This window comes from Budorcas taxicolor, chromosome 6 (genome assembly GCF_023091745.1).
Source record: "Budorcas taxicolor isolate Tak-1 chromosome 6, Takin1.1, whole genome shotgun sequence".
In the NCBI taxonomy this organism is placed as follows: domain Eukaryota; kingdom Metazoa; phylum Chordata; class Mammalia; order Artiodactyla; family Bovidae; genus Budorcas; species Budorcas taxicolor.
In genome coordinates this window covers 115,115,365-115,133,004 of record NC_068915.1, presented here as the reverse complement: position 1 = coordinate 115,133,004, position 17,640 = coordinate 115,115,365, and the positions used below count along the sequence as shown (strand labels likewise).

The 17,640-nt window shown below is 66.1% G+C and overlaps 1 protein-coding gene across 4 annotated transcripts in view; it reads left to right on the top strand.

Moving 5' to 3' along the window:
* Window positions 1–1,274: 1,274 nt before the first annotated feature.
* DOK7 (docking protein 7) overlaps window positions 1,275–17,640 on the top strand; it is a 35,404-nt gene continuing 19,038 nt past the window's right edge. Inside the window, exons 1-4 of one of the 4 annotated variants that reach the window (XM_052642354.1) lie at window positions 1,275–1,301; window positions 2,336–2,381; window positions 11,397–11,627; window positions 13,610–13,810. In XM_052642354.1, the coding sequence (XP_052498314.1) occupies window positions 11,408–11,627; window positions 13,610–13,810 (421 nt within the window). In that variant the 5' untranslated portion in view covers window positions 1,275–1,301; window positions 2,336–2,381; window positions 11,397–11,407. Of the gene's footprint in view, window positions 1,302–1,932; window positions 2,000–2,155; window positions 2,267–2,335; window positions 2,382–11,396; window positions 11,628–13,609; window positions 13,811–17,640 lie in introns of those variants that run through there. The other 3 variants (XM_052642353.1, XM_052642352.1, XM_052642351.1) reach the window with 3 other exon arrangements.

Genomic DNA, 17,640 nt, shown 5'->3' with positions numbered 1-17,640 from the left:
TTGCTACCAGCGACTCTGGTGCCACGGCTGAGGGAACTGTCTGAGTCTGCTTAGGCAGCTATGACAGAAACAACAGATGCGGTTCTCAACAGCTGCTGAGGCCGGAAGTCAGAGATCAGGGTGCCAGCCTGGTTGGGGTCTGGGGTGGGGGCCCTCTTCCGGGCGTGCAGATGGCTGCCTCTGGCTGTGTCCTCAGGGTGGGTGGGGAGAAAGATCACGTCTTCTCACGAGGACGCTAACCCTGTCCTGGGGACTCCTCCCTCACGACCTTATCACCCCCCAAAGACCCTGCTTCTTCGTACCATCCCCTTGGGGTTGGGCTTCAACGTGAATTCGGGGGCTGGGGACACAAGCATCTGATTCACAGCAGGAGCTTAGCAACGAGAGGCCAGGGTCCCCCCGCCCCGGGTCCAAAGCGAGCCAGGCTGGAAGGCGGTCTGGCCTCTCAGTCACCGGCGTCGGGTGGGGACCAGCGGGCGGTAGGCGGTGTCTGTTCCCACAGCAGCCCGCGTTTTCTGGGGCCCGTGTGGGAGCAGGTGCAGCTGCCGGGCGTGGCAAGAGCCTGGGTCGGGGCCAGTGCTGCGGAATGCGGCAGGGCACCGCCCCTCCCTGCGGAGATGAGCACGTGCCAGGCGCCTGGGGCGGCAGATGTGCTGGTGGCCCCCAGCGCCACCCGGCTCACTGCCGGCTGTCCTGGGCCAGCGGCTGGGGGGCCTGAGATGAGCGGGCAGCTGCCCTGCAGAGGCGGTGCCCCTGGAGGAGGGGAGAGCGAGGCGCCTCCTGGGCCTGGGATGACCCTGCTCCGCATCGCACCCTGGGCACGCATTCCCGGGACATTCAAACCGAGCCCATCGCCCCCACCCAGGGCCCTGCCTTCTCACATTCCCAGGGGCAACAGGGATGGGGGTGCACAGAGAGGACGGACTTGGCCCTCTCTGTGCCCAGCATGGTGGTTGCTGAGCTGGGACCCCAGCCCAGCGGTCTTCCCGCCCGTGCGGCCCCCATGCTCTGCTCAGGGCTCAGCCAACTGGGGTCAGTCCTGGAGGTGCCTGCAGTTCTGAGTGTTAGATCCTCCCCTGTGAGAGGCAAGACATGGATGGGATGACGACACGCATCCACGTTCCTACCCGTGCGGACTTCAGGGTAACAGGACACCGCAGAGCCTTCCCTCTTCCTCCCAACCAGATCCTCAGCCGCCTCAGGGTGGGACCCTGGCTGGGGCGCACTGCTTCTCTTTGCTTTTCAGAGTGCCGGCCTGTCTTTGCCACTGGCCCCGGGGCCTCGTAGACGCTCCTAAAGGCGTGAGTGTTGGAGGTCGTCTCAGAAACGGGGGCTTAAGTCTGAGAAGTGGACCCACCTGGGTTGCCAAAGAACCTGGGCAGCTGACCAGGGGATGTGGGTGGAAGGATGGGAAACCCGAGGCTCAGAGCTCCCCCGCTGCAGTGGGGGCTGTCTCACGGGCTTTTACGGAGCAGCCTGGAGGGACGGACCTCCCCAACCCCTAGCAGCCAGTGGCGGGGCGTGCGGGTCCGGACTGCGTACAGACTCAGACTGGGGCACTGTGGCCCCACTAACCGCCGGGAGCAGTCTGCACCAAGGTCCTTGCTGCCAGGGGACAGGAATGAACCCCCCCATCCTCCTGCCTATGGAGCAGGGGTGGTCTGAGGGGTTGGAAGGGAGCAGGGAGCAGACAGGAGAGCTGGGCTGGAGAGTGAGGCGACGTGCTGGCCAGAGCTGACTGTGGTCTGTGGTGTCCGGTGACAGCTCAGTGGTGGTGGGAGGGACAGGTGCGCGAGGGTGAAGCCAGCTTAGAGGAAGGCACACTGGCAAACGGGGGCCCACCCGGGGCGGGTGCCTCTTCCGGGGGTCGTTTCCTTCGCTTTCGGAAGGGGGCCCCCCCTCCCCAGCCAACCCCACGGGGGTGAGCAGCGTCGGAGCCCCAGGATCCGAGCCTCGGCAGCGCGCAGTCCCAGAGGGCAGGGCGCTCAGGTGGCCCCAGGTGCCGCGGGGGGCGCATCGCCCAGGCCGGGCGCGGGTGGGGCAGGACCGGCGGGCTGGCACCTCGGCCCCGCCCGCCGCGTGCGCCGCCCCGCCCGCCGCCCCGCCGGCCGGCGCACGGCGCTCGCGGAGCTATTTTGAAAGTGACCCTGGGCTGGGCGGCCCGCGGGGCGGCGGGGAGAGGCGCGGCGGGGCGCGGGGACCATGACAGAAGATGACCGAGGCGGCGCTGGTGGAGGGCCAGGTCAAGCTGCGGGACGGCAAGAAGGTCGGGGCCGCGGCGGGCGCGGGGCGGGGCGGGCGCGGGCGGCGGCTCACGCTCCCTCTGTCCCCGCAGTGGAAGACTAGGTGGCTGGTGCTGCGCAAGCCTTCGCCGGTGGCAGGTGAGCGGGCGCGGGGCGCCGGCGCGGGGTCGGGGGGGCCCGCGCGCGCGCGCGATCGGCCGCCGGCGGCCTCCTGCGTGCGCCCGGTAGGCCCGGAGCGCCGGCCAGCTCGCCCGAAATAGCCGGCGGCGGGCGCCCCGGGGCGAGGGCTGTAACCGGAGAGCGCCCCGGCCTCGGCCTGCGGGGACCCTCGCGGCGCCCCGACTCGGCCCGGAGCCCCGACGTCGTCTCAGACCCCAGATCCCTCGGCCCGACCCCGCCTTGGCAGGAGGGCTGACCAGACCTCAGAGGGACCTGGTGGGGTTGAGGGGGTTGGGAGACCGGAGGGCTGAAAGGGCCTGAGCCTGTTCTGGCCCCCTCCCCCATCGCGACGCAGGGAGCATCCCAGAAAGTCCCCGCCCAGTGGGGACTGAGCTGTGTCACTGATCCCAAATCCAGATGGGGATTGACCCCAGGCGCCACCCCCTCCCCTTGCCCAGGTGGAGCTGAGGCCGGACCGCCCTGGAACAGAGAGAGGGGAAAGAGACCTCCTCTGGGGATGTGTCCTGGGAACCCCCCCAGTCCCAGCTCCCGCCCAGGGCCAGCGTGCCCCCTGGGAGGAGGCTGGATGGGCACGTGGAGCTGGGCATCTCCAGCCTCGGTCCTCAGCGAGCGGCGGCGACCCGGAGGCTCTGGGCCGGTTGGCTGCAGCTGTTCCCGGAGACAGGTGCCCTGGAGCTGGCCCAGGCCCCCAGGGGTCTGTGTGCACTGCTGGGGGTGTGCGTGCACGCTGCCTCACACGTGCGAGGCTGTCGGTCTTCCGGCACGCCTGGGGGTGTCTGGCAGTTCCCAAGGAGCTCCCCTCCTCATCCGCTGGCTGAGCCGGCTCTGGGAGCTGCACGGTTGCGGTTGCGGGGCAATGGCCTGTGTTTGGCCTTGGAGCCACTCTCCTCCTACCTGGAACTCAGCGTTCCCGCCAAGGGGCCTGAGCCCTGCACCCGCTTCACTGAGCTCACCTGTCTCGCAGGCCCAGCCCCGTGCCTGGTGCTGGGGGACCCTAGTCCCAGGGAGCTCAGGGAGGCCTGGCGGGGCTAGGGGCCGGGAGGCAGTGGGATCCCCACACTGGCCAGGCTGTGGATGGTCAAGGTGGGGCGCAGGCGGTGTTGACGGAGCAGGCAGGGGCTGGCTGGGGCCCAGGGCGGGGGCTGCTTGCACGGAGGCTGATGAGCTAGGGCCTGTGCGGGCCTCTGGGGAAGGTGACCCACCGGAGCGCAGCCCCAGGCGGGCCTCGTCCCCCTTGCTGGGGCGGGTGGTGATGTGCAGCCCCTGGTGGTGGGTGTCGTGTCTGTATCCTAGAGAGCTGGGTGAGGGCTGTACCCTGGCCGGGCCCGGCAGACACACCTGTACACCGGGGCCCTCTGGCACCGGCTCCTCACCACCACAGATTTTGAGTCTATAAGTGGACTTGTGGCTGTTGAGCCTTTCTTGGGTCTTTCCACACGCAGCTCTGCGGGAGGGGAGCTTGCCACGGGCCTAAGCGGAGGGAAGAGCCGCCTCTCCAGGGCGCTAGGGCGGCGGGGCTGGAGGGGATGTGCCCAGAGAAGAGGGTTAGGCGCTCCAGGCAGGACCTGGCCTGGGGACTGGGCGGGAGGGGACTGGGCTGGAGGAGGGTCCATGTGCCCCTCTGGGTTGCTGTCCGTCGTGAGCCCTGCGCCCCACGTCCTGGTCCCCAGAGTCTCGGGACCCCCACTGTGGTCCCCCATCCGGTCCAAGGATCTGTCCCCACTCCCCTGTCTCTCCTCCCGTCCCTTAGCCGATGAGCCGGCCCCTCTCCGGCTCGCTGGGGGCCTGGCTGTGAGGGGTGCAGCTGCCTGGTCCCCCTTACCCTGAAGGCCGGCTCCCTCGGTGGACCTGGGTGGGGGGCAGGCCTGTGCATATGGGGGTCTCACCGCAGAGGCTCCCTAGATCCCAGCTGCAGCAGAGGGGAGCCTGGGAACGAGAGGAGGGGCCGCCCTGCCTGCTGTTCGTGAAGACCCCAGGGCTCTTGCTTTTAGAAATCATTTCCCTCCCAGGTGGGCCCAAGGGGAGCAGTGGAGGGTATTGGAGACTCTGGGCAGGTGGGGGGCACAGAGTGCCCCTCTCCACTTGGTCCCTTCTCTGCTGTTTACGCTTTGTTTTAATTAAGACCACTTATGCTCGTAATAAAGTTTAGGTAATCAGAGGGAGGGGAACTACTATGGGCAGAGGGGACGGTCTTCACTGAAGCTTCAGTGAGAACTGCCCCCAGGGGTCCCCACCACTGTCCTGGCCCGAGGATTCCTGTCCGGGTCCTTTCCCCGGGCCAGGCCCCCGTGAGAGGAGGGTGGTGTGGCCCACCCCGGCTGACCCTGGGCAGCCTCTCTCTGCACCTCCCTGGGTCGAGGCTCAGGATGCTGGGAGATGCTCTCCCGTGGTTGAGCTCTGGAGGGTGGCCCACCCACGGGCGAGGCGTGCAAAGGGTTTCGAGCAGCAAGGCAGCCCCCCGGGCACTGGCTCCGAGGGCCCTGCTGCAGGGACTCCCGTGTGCACTGCCGGGCCCGCGTTATTCTGCCCAGAAAAGCCGGCAGGAGGGACCCTGAGTCCTGGAGCGGGCAGGGCCTTATAGACAGCGGGGCTGAGAGCTGGTGACCCAAGGGCTCGGGCCCTAGCTGAGTGGGTGTGGTCTCCTGACCCCTCCCCCCGCCCCCCACTGTGTGCTCCGCCCTTCGGCCACCAGGGTGTCCACGCCGCTCCTGTCCTGGGGAGGGCTGCTATCTACGCTCCCTCCTGGTGCTGAGTTCCTGGAGGGCAGGGGCCCTGACTCAGTCTCACAGGTGATGCTGGGGCTGGGGCCTGCCAGAGGACACAGGCTGGGAGCCCAGCTGCTCTCAGCAACATCTGGGTCCTGCGGACAAGCCCAGGAACGGGGTCCTCGGGGCACGTGCTCCCTAAGCCCCCTGAGCTTCCATCCCACCAGCCTCCACCCCACCCCATGCAGTGGCAGCCCCGCTGAGGCGGGCACATTTCAAGAGAGGGGGGTCGGGGGGTGAGGGGGGGTGGGGGAAGGAGGGAGAGGGTGCTCCCAGGTGGTGACGCCCAGGAGGGTCCTGCTCTGGCCCCACCTTCTGGCCTGGGACCAGCCGTGTCCCCTGGGAATGGGTGTCCTATCTCAGTCCTGGGGTTGGGCCAGCCCCCAAGCATGGGCTGAGAGTAGAGACCAGCCCTCTGGTCCCCATGGACCCTTGACACAGAGGACCAGGCTTCCTGCAGCCCCTGGGTCCACGCAGGAGTCAGAGTACCCCGGGTCAGGTCTGGCTTCTGCTCTGACCAATTGCATGACGAGAGTGAGTCCTCACTGGGCTTGCAAGGTAATCCCTGCAGAGGGTGGATGGGCAGCGGGTTTGCAGGGGGCCCAGGGCCCTGACTGCTCCTGCTGCTGCCCGTATGCTGAGCCCGCGAAGCCCCCTGGAGCCCACGAAGCCCCCTTGCACCCCACAAAGCCCCCTGGAGCCCCGTGAAGCCCCCTTGCACCCCACGAAGACCCCTGGAGCACTCGAAGCCCCCTGGAGCCCCTTGAAGCCCCCTGGAGCCCTACGAAGCTCCCTGGAGCCCATGAAGTCCCCCAGAGTCCACAAAGCCCCCCAGAGCCCGCAAAGCCCCCTGAGCCCACGAAGTCCCCTGGAGCCCACGAAGCCCCCTGGAGCCCCGTGAAGCCCCTTTGCACTCTGTGAAGCCCCCTGGAGCCCTGTGAAGCCCCCCGGAGCCCCGCAAAGCCCCCTGGAGCCCCACGAAGCCTCCTGGAGTCTCACGAAGTCCCCTGGAGCCCCGCGAAGCCCCCTGGAGCCCCGCGAAGCCCCCTGGAGCCCCGCGAAGCCCCTGGAGCCCCGTGAAGCCCTCTGATGCCCCGTGAAGCCCCCTGGAGCCCCCCTGCGGAGCCCTGCGAAGCCCCGTGGCACCCTGCACATGCACACGGTGGGCGCACTCTCCCCCTGAATTTAATCAGCAGCAGGCCTGGGCCTGTATGTCCGGAGGCCCATGGGTCAGGCGGCCTGGGGCCCTGGCAGGCAGGCCTGGTCAGCAGCCCCCAGCCCCAGCCCTCGGGCGGCCCCTGGGTCTGTTGCCCAGCGGGTCTGCGGAAGGCACAGCCCAAGGTCACCATGACCGGCGAGGACTGAACCCCACAGCGCTGCTCCGCCGTGTCCCCGTGGGTGGGCGCCCGCCTGTCTCCCCTGCCGGTTCCGTCCTCCCTGCCGGCCCCCCGCCCCCACGAGGCCCACGGCTTCCCGGCTGCCCCCCCAGGCGCTCAGCCCCGGGCCGTAAACGCCTCCGGGGGCCCATGACTCCCGTGGTTATTTTTACATCTTCAGGCGCCTGTGTCCAGCTGCCTGCGTGCAGGCCGCCTGGTGTCCCTTGGGCCTCTTGGGCTCGTGTGTCTGCGACAGAAACCCCACCCGCCTTGCTGCCCGCTCTTCTCCCCAGGTACCCCCCTGCCCCCATCCAGAATCAGCCTCTTCTTTCCTTTCCCTCAACCCTGCCTCTGCCCACAAGCGGTCCCGTGAGCTGGCCGGCCTCTGGCAGGGGAAGGCCCTGCCCACTGTCACCATGGTTACTGCAGAGCCTGGGCCCCTTTCCTCTGCCCAGCCTAGCCGGCAGCTCCCCTGGCCGGGACAGCTTTGCTGTTGCACTGTGCCCATTCTCCGCACGCAGCCAGCCTGGGCCTGTTTGGTGACAGCTCTCAGGCCCCCGTGAGCTGGGATGAGGCCTCGGCCTGGCTCAGCAGGCCCACCCGGCTGGACCTCACCTACGCCTCGGATGGCTCTTCCCCACCTGCATGCTGGCCTCCGGGCTTCTGCACTAGCTGTTCCCTCTGGCACAAAGCTGTTCCCTGCGTGCTGCCGGGCTGGTGCCTCCCGTCACTCGGGAGTCTGTGTCCCGTCTGGGAGGCCCCGTGAACAGCTGCTGGCGTCAGGTGCCCGCTACGGGCCCCTGAACAGCACGTCCTCAGGGTTTGCTTTTTTGTCCACCTTTTCCATGCTCTGCCCATCTCCCCTCTTGGGTTTCGGCTGCACAGAAGCCAGGCCGTGTCCCCAGGTCCCTGGGCCACTCATGAGCAGAGTGAACCGGACTTAGTGCTGCGAGGGAGGCCGCCGCAGGGGACGGAAAAGGAGGTGGGCTGGGCTCCGAGGGGCCCCAGCAGGCATCTTTCATTGGCCCTTTCGGTGAGCAGGGCCCCTGGGCCTTTGCCTTTTCTGCACCAGGAACCTGCCTCCTGCCCCTGGCCGGGCTCAGCGCAGGCGGGTGTAGGAGGCCAGGGTGGGCTCGCATGGGCCACAGGCAGACCCTCCCCAGTGTTTTGCGGTGATGGGACGGTGCCTGGCCTCCGGCCGAGGTCCCTGCTGGCTGGCCTGTGGCTGAGGGCCTCTGCATGCCCAGCCGAGGCTGTGTTCGTGCCTCGACTCTGTGGAGTTCTCATTTGAAAGTAGAGGTTCTATGAGCTGGGGAGAGGGGGTTATCTCTGGTTACAGGCGAGGGGCTTGGACTGGTCAGGCGGTCCCCACCGCGGTGCCCACGCACAGAGTGTGTGTGCATGCGAGCAAGCAGGTGTGCGTGTGTGAGCACGCAGGCGCACGCGACCAAGTGTGTGTGTGTCTGTGTGTGGCCACCTCGTTTCATCTTCCCACTCTGGTGGCGGCCCCTCTCTGCCTCCCTTTAGCACCGCCACCCCGGCCCACTCCACCCCTGCCTGAGCCACCCCTTCCAGGCCGCCCTCCAGGCCCTGTGGGCGGCTTCAGCTCCCGCCCCCAGGGTCCTGGTGGCGCCAGGCCCGGTGGCCGCCTGGCTGAGGCTGGCTGCTGTGAGCGGGGTCCTCGGGCCCACGGGGCCTGGCATGGAGATGAAGTGGGCACCTCGGGTGCAGGGTGGGAAGGCTGGCGGCACTCCCTCACTGGTGACCGGGAGACCTCGCTTGCTGGCCTAGTGTGAGGGGCGCGGCCCTGGGTGCTCGTGGCGGGGGGCCCCGGCCGGGCTGGGCAGCCTGTGTGGGCCCCTGCACCCTCCACGCGTGTGTCCCGGGCCGTCGGGCCACTGCCCCCTGGAGGCTCGGGCGCTCTTGCCTGGGTGCAGAGCAGCTGAGACCCGCTTTGTCTCAGGTCCCAGACCTGAGAATTGCTGTTTCCCTGGCGCCTGTTCCTTCAGCAGCTTCTCACTAAGCAGCACTCTCTATAGGATGGGTTTTAAAGATAGGATCCCTTTATGGCTGGAGCGATGGGGGGGAGGGGGCGGGGCAGCTGCTGGGCCGGGGTCCCTCCGGCCCCAAGCTTGCCGCCCTTCCCCTGGGCCGCGTCCTGCCCCAGCTCGTGGGAGACCACGGCGGGGTCCGGGGGTGACTCCTCTGCCGCCACCGTCACCAGGCTGTGACTTCGGGCGGCTTCCACTGGGGAGAAGGTGGGGCTCGGCACACAGCCATGTCCGCTCCCCCGCCGTTTACGTTCATATTGAAAAAGGATACGAGTGACCCGCCTGGTGTCTCAGCTTCCTGGGGCTGCGGTAACAAAGTGTCGCAAACCCAGGGGCTCGAAACAAGAGAGATGTGCTCTCTCCCTGTCCTGGAGCCTGGAAGCCCACACTCAGGGTGTCGGCAGGGCCACGTGCTTCTGCGAAGGCGCTGGGACGCGCTCTCCCGCCTGCTTGGGCTCCTGGGCTCATGGGCACGTCGCTCCGTGACTTGTCTTCTCGTGGCCTCTCCTCTGTGTGTTGGTGTCTCCCCTCCCGTCTCTTACGAGGACACTCATCTTTAGATTTGGGGCCCCCTTGGACAATCCATCAAGATCCTTAACCTGACTACATCTGCACAGACCCTTTCTCCAAACGAGGGCGTATCTGCAGGTTCTGGGAGTCAGGACGTGGACACGTTTTTTTGAGGGCGTCCCCATTTACCCCGCCGCAGACAGGTGAGGGCACGAGTCTATTCTCAAATCTCTGTAAGGAGTCTATTCTCAAATCTCTGTGAGCTGATTTTAGGCAGAGCCGGGATCCAGGGAGACTGGATAGGCCGGGGGAAAATGGTCTCGGGGACACATGTTGGCTCTGGCACACAGGTCCCCAAACCAGCCTTGCAAGGGCAGGCGACCTCCCCCTGTGACAGTAGGAGGCATCAGGGAGCCGTGGGGCAACCCAGGGGCCCTTGTGGCAAGCTGGACTCCAGACCGCGAATTGGCAAATCCGGGGCCTGAGCCAGATCCGCCCCGTCTCTTGCTTCTGTGATGAAGTGTTTTCAGAACACAGTCATACCCGTGCATGTGGTTTCTGGCTGCTTTTGCAGTTAAGAAGCTGTGACACGGACCTCCCGGGGGGCCGAGTGGTGAAGACTCCACACTCCCAGCGCAGGAGGGGCGGGGTTCGATCCCTGATGGGGGAGCTAGCTCCCATAGGCCGCAGTGAAAGATCCCGAAGATCCTGCCTGCCACTGCAAAGATCAAAAACCCCAGGGCTGCAGCTAAGACCCGGCACAGCCAAATAAATAACGAACAGAAAAAACTGTGACAGAGACTGTGTGGGCCACACAGCGGAATATGGTTACTGTCTGACCCCTCCCAGGAAGGTTTACGGACCCTGCTCTTGGCTACATCATAGGGAGCATAACTCCTGAAACAAAGGAGGTGACAGTCTTGCCCTGCCTTTGCTGGTCAGGCCACGACCGAAGCAAACGGTCTTTCCTGGGATAGAAGGGCCTCACCCTCATCGGTGCTGGGTGGCCGGACTGTCGCAGCAGAAGAGGACCACCTTCGTGAGCTCGCCTTCCAGGGTGGGGAGCGTGATGGGAGACGGGACAGCCAGCCGCACGGTGACACCAGCGGGAGAGGCTGGCCTTGCCAGGGGGGAGCAGCAGGAGGTGCTGGGCGTGTCTGGGGAGCAGCCTGGTGTGGGTGGCAGGGCTGTGCTCACGCCAGGCTCCCGTCCGCGGCTGCCCCGGTGTCCACGCGCTTCTTTGCTGGGAGTCTCTCTGTGCTCACGGCCTCCCCAGGCTTTCTCCTCTTGAGCCTCTGGTGACACTTGGGGGGCATTTCCATAACAACACGTGCACTTTATGCCTCCCGAGTAACTAATTTCTCTCTGGGCTGGGCCACGTGTTTCCAAGGAAGCTGTGCTCTGGAGAGAACATGCCCGAACCCTCGGGTGGCAGGTGGGTTTCCCTGGGCTCTGGGGTTCTGTGTATTCTCCTGAGAATGAAAACAGCCTTGCTTTTTTTTTTTTTTTTTTCCCTCACATAAGCATTTCGAACGCTAGGGACAGGGTCACAGATAGGAAGCGGAGCCCCCATCCCAGGCCTTGGAGGTTTGTAAACAGGAGTTTGCCGGAGCCAGCCCGTCCCGCAGGCTGGTGTCCAGTCTGCCTGTGGCTGCGCCCCCACCTGACCGCAGCAGTGTGTGTCCAGGACACGCCGTCCGCCCTCTGTCTTCACGGGGCAGGGGTTGACGGCAGGCTCTCCGTCTGCTGGCCTAGCTGAGTGTGGAGTCAGGCTCTGGGGTCCGGGTGTCCCTCGGGTCTGCAGGGAGGTGTTTCCAGTGTTGGGTGGGGCAGGGAAGTGCTCCAACCCGAGAGGTCCTCCAGTGCCTGTCCCCAGCCCTCTCCTGCCCCGACGAGGGGGCTCGTTCACTGAGCTCGGGGCCATCTCACACTCTAGCGTCTAGGTGTTCACATCAGGCCCAGGACCCTCACCCTCAGCAGAAACCGGACCGTGGCCGGGTGGGGTACGCCTGTGCTCAGGAGGGATGCATGGGCCCCGGGCCGGGTGGGCGGGTCCCTGCCAGGGAGTGTCCTGAGCCCACTTCTGCCCGCGTGGCCCGTGGCCATGTGGGGTGGGGGTACCTTTTGAGCACGAGGGGCTGGAGGCTCAGGGTGCCCGGAGCTTGCTGGGGGCAGGCCGTGCCTGGAGCCTGGGTCTCTGGGGTGTGGCGGGGTGGTGCCGGGCACTCAGGGTCGTGGCCGCACTGACCCCCACCCCTGCGCCCCCTGCAGACTGCCTGCTGATGCTGGCCTACAAGGACAAGTCAGAGCGTGCCAAGGGGCTTCGGGAGCGTAGCAGCCTGACGCTGGAAGACATCTGCGGGCTGGAGCCCGGCCTGCCCTACGAGGGCCTGGCCCACACACTGGCCATCGTCTGTCTGTCGCAGGCCGTCATGCTGGGCTTCGACAGCCGCGAGGCCATGTGCGCCTGGGACGCCCGGATCCGCTACGCGCTGGGTGAGGGTGAGTGCACCCGGGGCCCACGGGGATGGCCTCTGCCTGCCCTCAGGGGTCCCAGGGGGTCTCACTGCTGGGCTGCAGAGGCCAGGTCACAACTCCCAGTGCCTGCTGAGCGCCCTCTGGTCGGCCGTGATTGGGACAATGGTAGGTTCATGGGGGAGATGCCTCTTGAGCTCCCGAACTTGGCCACATCCGTGTGACCTGGGGGCCTCTAGCCCTAGCGGGTGGCTGCCTGACCCCAGAGCCCCAGGGAGGAGGAGCCAGCCCCCCTGAGCCCCACAAGGGGAGTGCGGGGTGCAGGATAGGGTGCTCTGGGGAGAAGGGCAAGACCCAGCCCCCCCAGCTGCCCACTGGGCTGGTCGAGCAGAGGCGGGCCGGCCCCCAGCTGAATCATCAGAACCCACGGCTGGCATCTTCTATCGAAGTGCAGCTAGCTTACAGGGCTGCGTCAGCTCCGGGCAGGCGGCAGGGTGGCTCGGCTGTGTGCGCGTGTGCGTGTGTGCACACGTGTGTGTGCTTTCACATCCTCGTGCAGCACAGGCTTCTGCAAGACTCCGAGCGTAGCTCCCTGTGCGTGTCCAGCAGGACCATGTTGCTTGCGTAACGTACATATAGCGGTGTGTACGGTTTAATCCCAAAGCTCCGCGTTATCTCAAAAGCCACGATGTTTTAACACACTATTAAACAGTTAAAAATGAAAGGTCGAAGCCCATGATGAACAGAAATGTCGAAATCTTAAAGCGAAGCTGGTCTGTGAGCCGTCTTTAAACCTTCCCGTCCGCATCTGCCCCAATGCCACAGCCAGCCTGGGCTTTGTTTAAGCTGTTTCACTCACCATGGACTTTTTGCACTGATTTTTTAGTTGTTTAAATCATCGTTAAAATATCACTGATCTTGGCTCCTGTTTTGCACCCTGAGTAAGGGGCCTCGCTCACCTCAGCCCAGCCCAGCTAGGGGTCAGCGGCTTGTCTCTCCTCTGGGAGCCCCCAGACCAGGCATCTAGGGTGGGGGATGTGTGTGGACAGCCCAGTGAGGGGGACGCAGGGGCAGGAGGTAAGAGCCCTTTCCAGAAAGTTCTCCCGTTGGGGTTCCCGCCAGTTCAGCCTGGCTCAGCGCGTGACTCCTCTTCTGTAAGGGTTGGGGGTGGGGGAGTGGGCAGGGGCCTGGTGCAGAGGCAGCCGCTGCCCTGTCCTGGCACCTTAAATAGAAATCACCAGGACGCGGTGATGGGTTGTGGACCCCCAGCCCCCTGGGGCCAGGCTGTGAGGGTCCTTGCCCAGGGCCTGCTGCCCACCACGGGGGCTCAGGTGGGCTCAGGGAGGGAGGAGGAGGCAGGGCTGGGCCTGGCCCCTCGGCTTTGGGTGGACGCGAGTCTGGTGGGCACAGGCCGGGAGGCCGCCCTCCGCTCCTAGGCCTGGATGTTCTGGGATGCACCCCTCTTCCAAGGTCCTTCCAAGGCTGGGGCGGGGCTTGTGAGGCGAGAAGAGCTCACCACCGCCCTCCTGAGGGGCTTCAGGGGCAAAGGGCTGAGCTGAGGCAGAGAGGAGGTCTCGGGGAGCTAACTGTCATGCTCAGCACCAGGGAGACCCTCTCACTGGAGCGGGGAGGGCCTGGGGTTTCCTGCGTGTCCCTGCAGCCGGGCTGGGACTCTCCAGAAGGGGCCGGAAGCTGGGCCTCCTAGGCCTCCGTGTTCCCATCTTTGGAATGGGGCCACAGCAGCTGCACTGGGTGGAGGTTTCTCAGAGGAGGCGCCCAAGGCCTCGGACTTGCCAGCTGGAGCCCGTGTGCTTCTCCCAGAGCTCGCTGGGGTTGGTCCAGCCTTGTTAGGGTGGGAGGTGGGGGCACTCAGGGCGGGCCCCCTTAGGACGGGACAGGGCGGGGCTCTGGCGCCGGGTGGCCCTGCCCTCGGGAGCTGACACCTGGGCTCCTGCTTCCTGGCCGCCGTCTGCTCCCAGCAACACTCTGTCGCCCCCGCCCTGCCCCAGTGCACAGGTTCCCCGTGATCGTGGCTCCGGGCACCAAGCTGGAGAGCGGCCCTGCCACCCTGCACCTCTGCAACGACATCCTTGTGGTGGCCAGGGACGTCCCCCCAGCCGTGGCGGGGCAGTGGAAGCTGTCGGACCTCAGGCGCTACGGGGCCGTGCCCAACGGGTTCATCTTTGAAGGCGGGACCAGGTGTGGATTCTGTAAGTACGTGGGCCGCGGGCTTGCTGGCCGGGCCGTGGCCCCAGAGCCGGGCATCCCGCTTGCCCTGGCCTCTCTTGGGCCCACAGCTGCGGTCTCAAAGAGGCCGGCGCTTAGCCCCCAGCCCCGGCCGGAGGCAGGGCCTTGGGGCTGCGAGCGCGCACCCTCCCACACGAAGTCAGTGCAAGGCCCCCCGGGGGGCGGTTCAGGGCTGGTCACAGGGCTTCAGAGCTGCTCAGCTGGGAAAAAAGAGAACAGCTGTGTCCCCTGAGTCTATGCTTAGTGGACACTTCGGCTCCCTGGGCCCTGAGCCCCCCGCCCAGGCCGACGGCAGCAATGAGGGCTGAATGCGGGGGCCCGGCCGTGAGCGGGGTGATGCCCAGGGCTGAGGTGGTGTCTGAGGCCGGTTGAACGCTGCAGGGAGCTAGCCTCCAGCTGGGAGAGGCTCGGCGGGGGGAACGTGCAGGCCCTCGGGTGGAGAGTTCGGGGTGCAGGGCGGCGGGGCATATGTTCCAGTGCCCCAGCCCGCTGTTCTCCCAGTGAAGGGGGCCGCTGTGGGCCTGCACTTGCTGCTGGGGGCGGGGACAGTCCCTCCCTTCCTTTGTCCGGAGGCCCGAGCCTGTCTGCAGCCCCAGGCTGTTTTCCGGCCGAGTGCCTGCTGCTGGACTCTCTCGATGACAAAGGTGCTGGGCTGGAGGGTGCGGCCTGGGTGGGGGCTGTGCATCCCAAATCTGGTCAGCCCGAGACCCCAGACGCAGGTGGGCGGTCACGGATCCCTCCGTCGTGTGAAGGGTGATCGGGGCTCCGAGCTGGAGGCTACCTCCCCACCCTCTTAGAGGAACACAGATCGCTCCCCAACCCACAGCCCCTGGAGAGGACAGAGCCAGCCAGGGGCGCCCACAGGGCCCAGCGCATCCCGCCCCCCTGTGCTCCGGAGCTTGATCGTGCCTGGATTTCTCTGGGCACAGGGAACGCACTTGAGGACATGGTCATACTGGAGGCTGGGCCTGAGGCCCTCATTCCGCAAGGGGCGGGGGTGGTGCGAGGCAGGACAGGTCCGCGGGCCCTGGCTTTGACGGGACGAGACGCAAACTGCTGAGGAGCTGGGCAGACAGGTGAACAAGCAGGTTGGGGCTGCAGCTGAGACAGCAGGCCGACTGCAGCCCCTGGATTTCGTGCTGATGGCTCGTCCTGGGCACCAGGGAGGTTAGAAGCTCTGAGATGCTGCAGAGAGAGGCAGGCAGGGGTGACGTAGCGGAGGTGCAGGCAGGCTGGGAGAGCGGGCGCTTCAGCCCCGGGGCTGGCAGGGGCGCCACAGCCGGAGTTTGCACGAGGCTCGGCCCGTGCATTTTCCTGCCCGGGGGGTTTGGAGCAGGAAGGAGAGATGAGCGCAGGTGCTGGCCCGTCCGCCCGGGGCTGGTGGGGAAGGCCTGCCTGGGACGCCGTCCAGAGTCCTCTCCGCTGGACCTTAGAGGTGCCAGCAGCAGGCGGGTGGGGGGCCCCGGCCCTGCTCCGACCCGCTCCCTTGCATGGACGGTGGGGGGCAGCAGGCTGCAGCGTGCTTGGTATGTGTGGCCGCCCTTCCTTCCTGAGAACAGAGGGGCCCTGGAGCTGCTGGGGCGCTGGCGGGACAGAGACCAGCATCCTGGATGGACTGGTGGGACTCCTGGGGCCGAGACTCGGGCAGGGTGGCCTGTGGCTGCCGTGAGGACTGGGGTGCAGGCCGCGGCTGGCGCTGGTGTGTGCCCTCGAGCGGGGGCGGCCGGGAGGACCGGTTCCTTGGAGACTGTTTTATTTGCCCGGATGTAATGTAATAGAGTCCGCTGGATGTTTTCCCCCGGAGACCTCAGAGTTTAAAATTCCAGCTCTTGGTGTGGGTGGGCTCCTTCTCTGACCGTCAATGATTCCAGGCATCAGAAGTTGCAGGGCTTCCTGGGAGGGCGAAAGCTGCAACTCAAGCTGCTGAGTCCTGTCCTGGGCAGGCAGGCCAACAGCGTGAACTGTGGCCGGCCGTGCTGGGGCTTCTGTGCAAGGCCCGAGTTTGGGCCTTGGGCTCTGGGTGGGCCGGGCGGGTCTGGCTGGACCCGAGGGCTCCAGGGCGGGTTCTCCCTCCCACAGAAAGTCCCTCTTGGGGGTCCTCCTCTCCCCTGCAGACTGTCTGGAGGCCCCTGGCCAGCACCAGCCGGTCAGCGGTGGCCAGAGAACTCGGTGGGCGCGGCGGGTGGCTGGGCCAGCCTTTCCCGACACCCTGCCACCCGGCAGGTCCCACGGGACGCCGTTCTCCTCCAGGCCCTGGCAGGGGCTGCGGCTCTGCTGGTTTGTAGACTGTCACCAGCTCGGGTGATGCAGGGCGGGGCGAGCAGGGACCATGCAGCCCTGTGTGTGTGGTCAGAGCCAGCAGGCCGCTCAGGACACGGGCCTCCTAGGCGGAGGGTGGCTGGTTCAGCCCCGGGGCCACGTAGCGAATGAGCGCATCCCTGCCTGAGAACAGCAGCCTGCCCAAATCAAGGTCGGGCTGGGGCTGGGCGGGTCCTCCCCGCCTCTTCCAGTCCCCAGGGGTCCCAGGTGTTCCCAGGCTTGTGGCCACATCCCTGCTGTCTGTTCTGGCTTCACGAGGTCCCACTTCACGTGGGACACAGGTCAGTGGAGTCAAGGCCCCTCGATACTCAGGAGGGTCTGAGAGCCTTCACTTGGGCCCACCTGCAGAGAGCCTTTTCCAGATAAGGGACCAGTCGCAGGCTCCAGGGTGTGAGCTTATCTTCTGGGGCCACCATCCAGCCCATGATAAGGTCATCCCAACTCTGAAGGTGTCAGAATTCAGATCTCAGGGAGTCTGTGGGCCCTGAGTTGGAGCGGGGGTTAGAGTCACCAGAAGGCTCTGGAAGGTTCTGGATGAAGGAATTAACATCTCCTGCCCAGGGCAGGCCCCAGCCTGGCCCCTGGGCCCTAAAGCCACGCCCCCAGACCACTCCGGAGAGCAGGAACAGGACACTGGCCCCTTCACCCACACTGAGACACCAGCGACTGGCTGCCGAGAGAGGGCCCTGGGGAGTGTGGGGGCGGGGTCAGCACCGTCTGGGTGTCTGGGAGGGGCTAGGGGAGGGGGCTCCGTGTGGCTCTGGGCACCCTATGGGTGGACATGTGCTCTCTGTGGCCTCCACATGGACGGCCAAGATCTCTGTCTCTGGGGTGGTCGCAGCAGTATGTTTAGGGCTCCCGGGCAGGGGCAGGGTACGCAATTGGGGGTGGCGCAGAGATTTGGGGCACTCTTCGCCCAGGACAGGCTCAGTCGCAGGGAGAGTGGTGGACCTGGGGCAGGGGGCGGGCGTCCTGCCGCAGCCGGGAAGGCTTTGGGGAGGTCCGGGGAGGCATTTGCATAGGGCCTAAGGGGGAATGGAAGCTTCTAGGACAGGGGCCAGGGGAAGTCCCCGGCTCTCACGTCGTCGGCAGGTCCTGTCAAGGACACTTCCAAGGCGTTCCCCCGTGAGCCGGCTGCGGCCCCAAGGGTCAGGGTCCTTGACTGCGGAGGGACTCCACGGGTGGTGGACGGCGGAGTCCAAGGCTGGTGCCCACTGCAGCTCCGCCTCTCCTCCTCCCCAGCTCCTGGGGTCCAGCCCTTCTCGTCAGCCCCTTGGGGAGCAGTGAGCATTGTAAGTCATTTTCACAAAGTGAGTGTTCAGTTCAGTTCAGTTCAGTCGTTCAGTCGTGTCCGATTTTTTGCAACCCCATGAACCGCAGCACGCCAGGCTTCCCTGTCCATCTCCAACTCCTGGAGCTTACTCAAACTCATGTCCATTGAGGTGGTGAAGCCATCCAACCATCTCATCCTCTA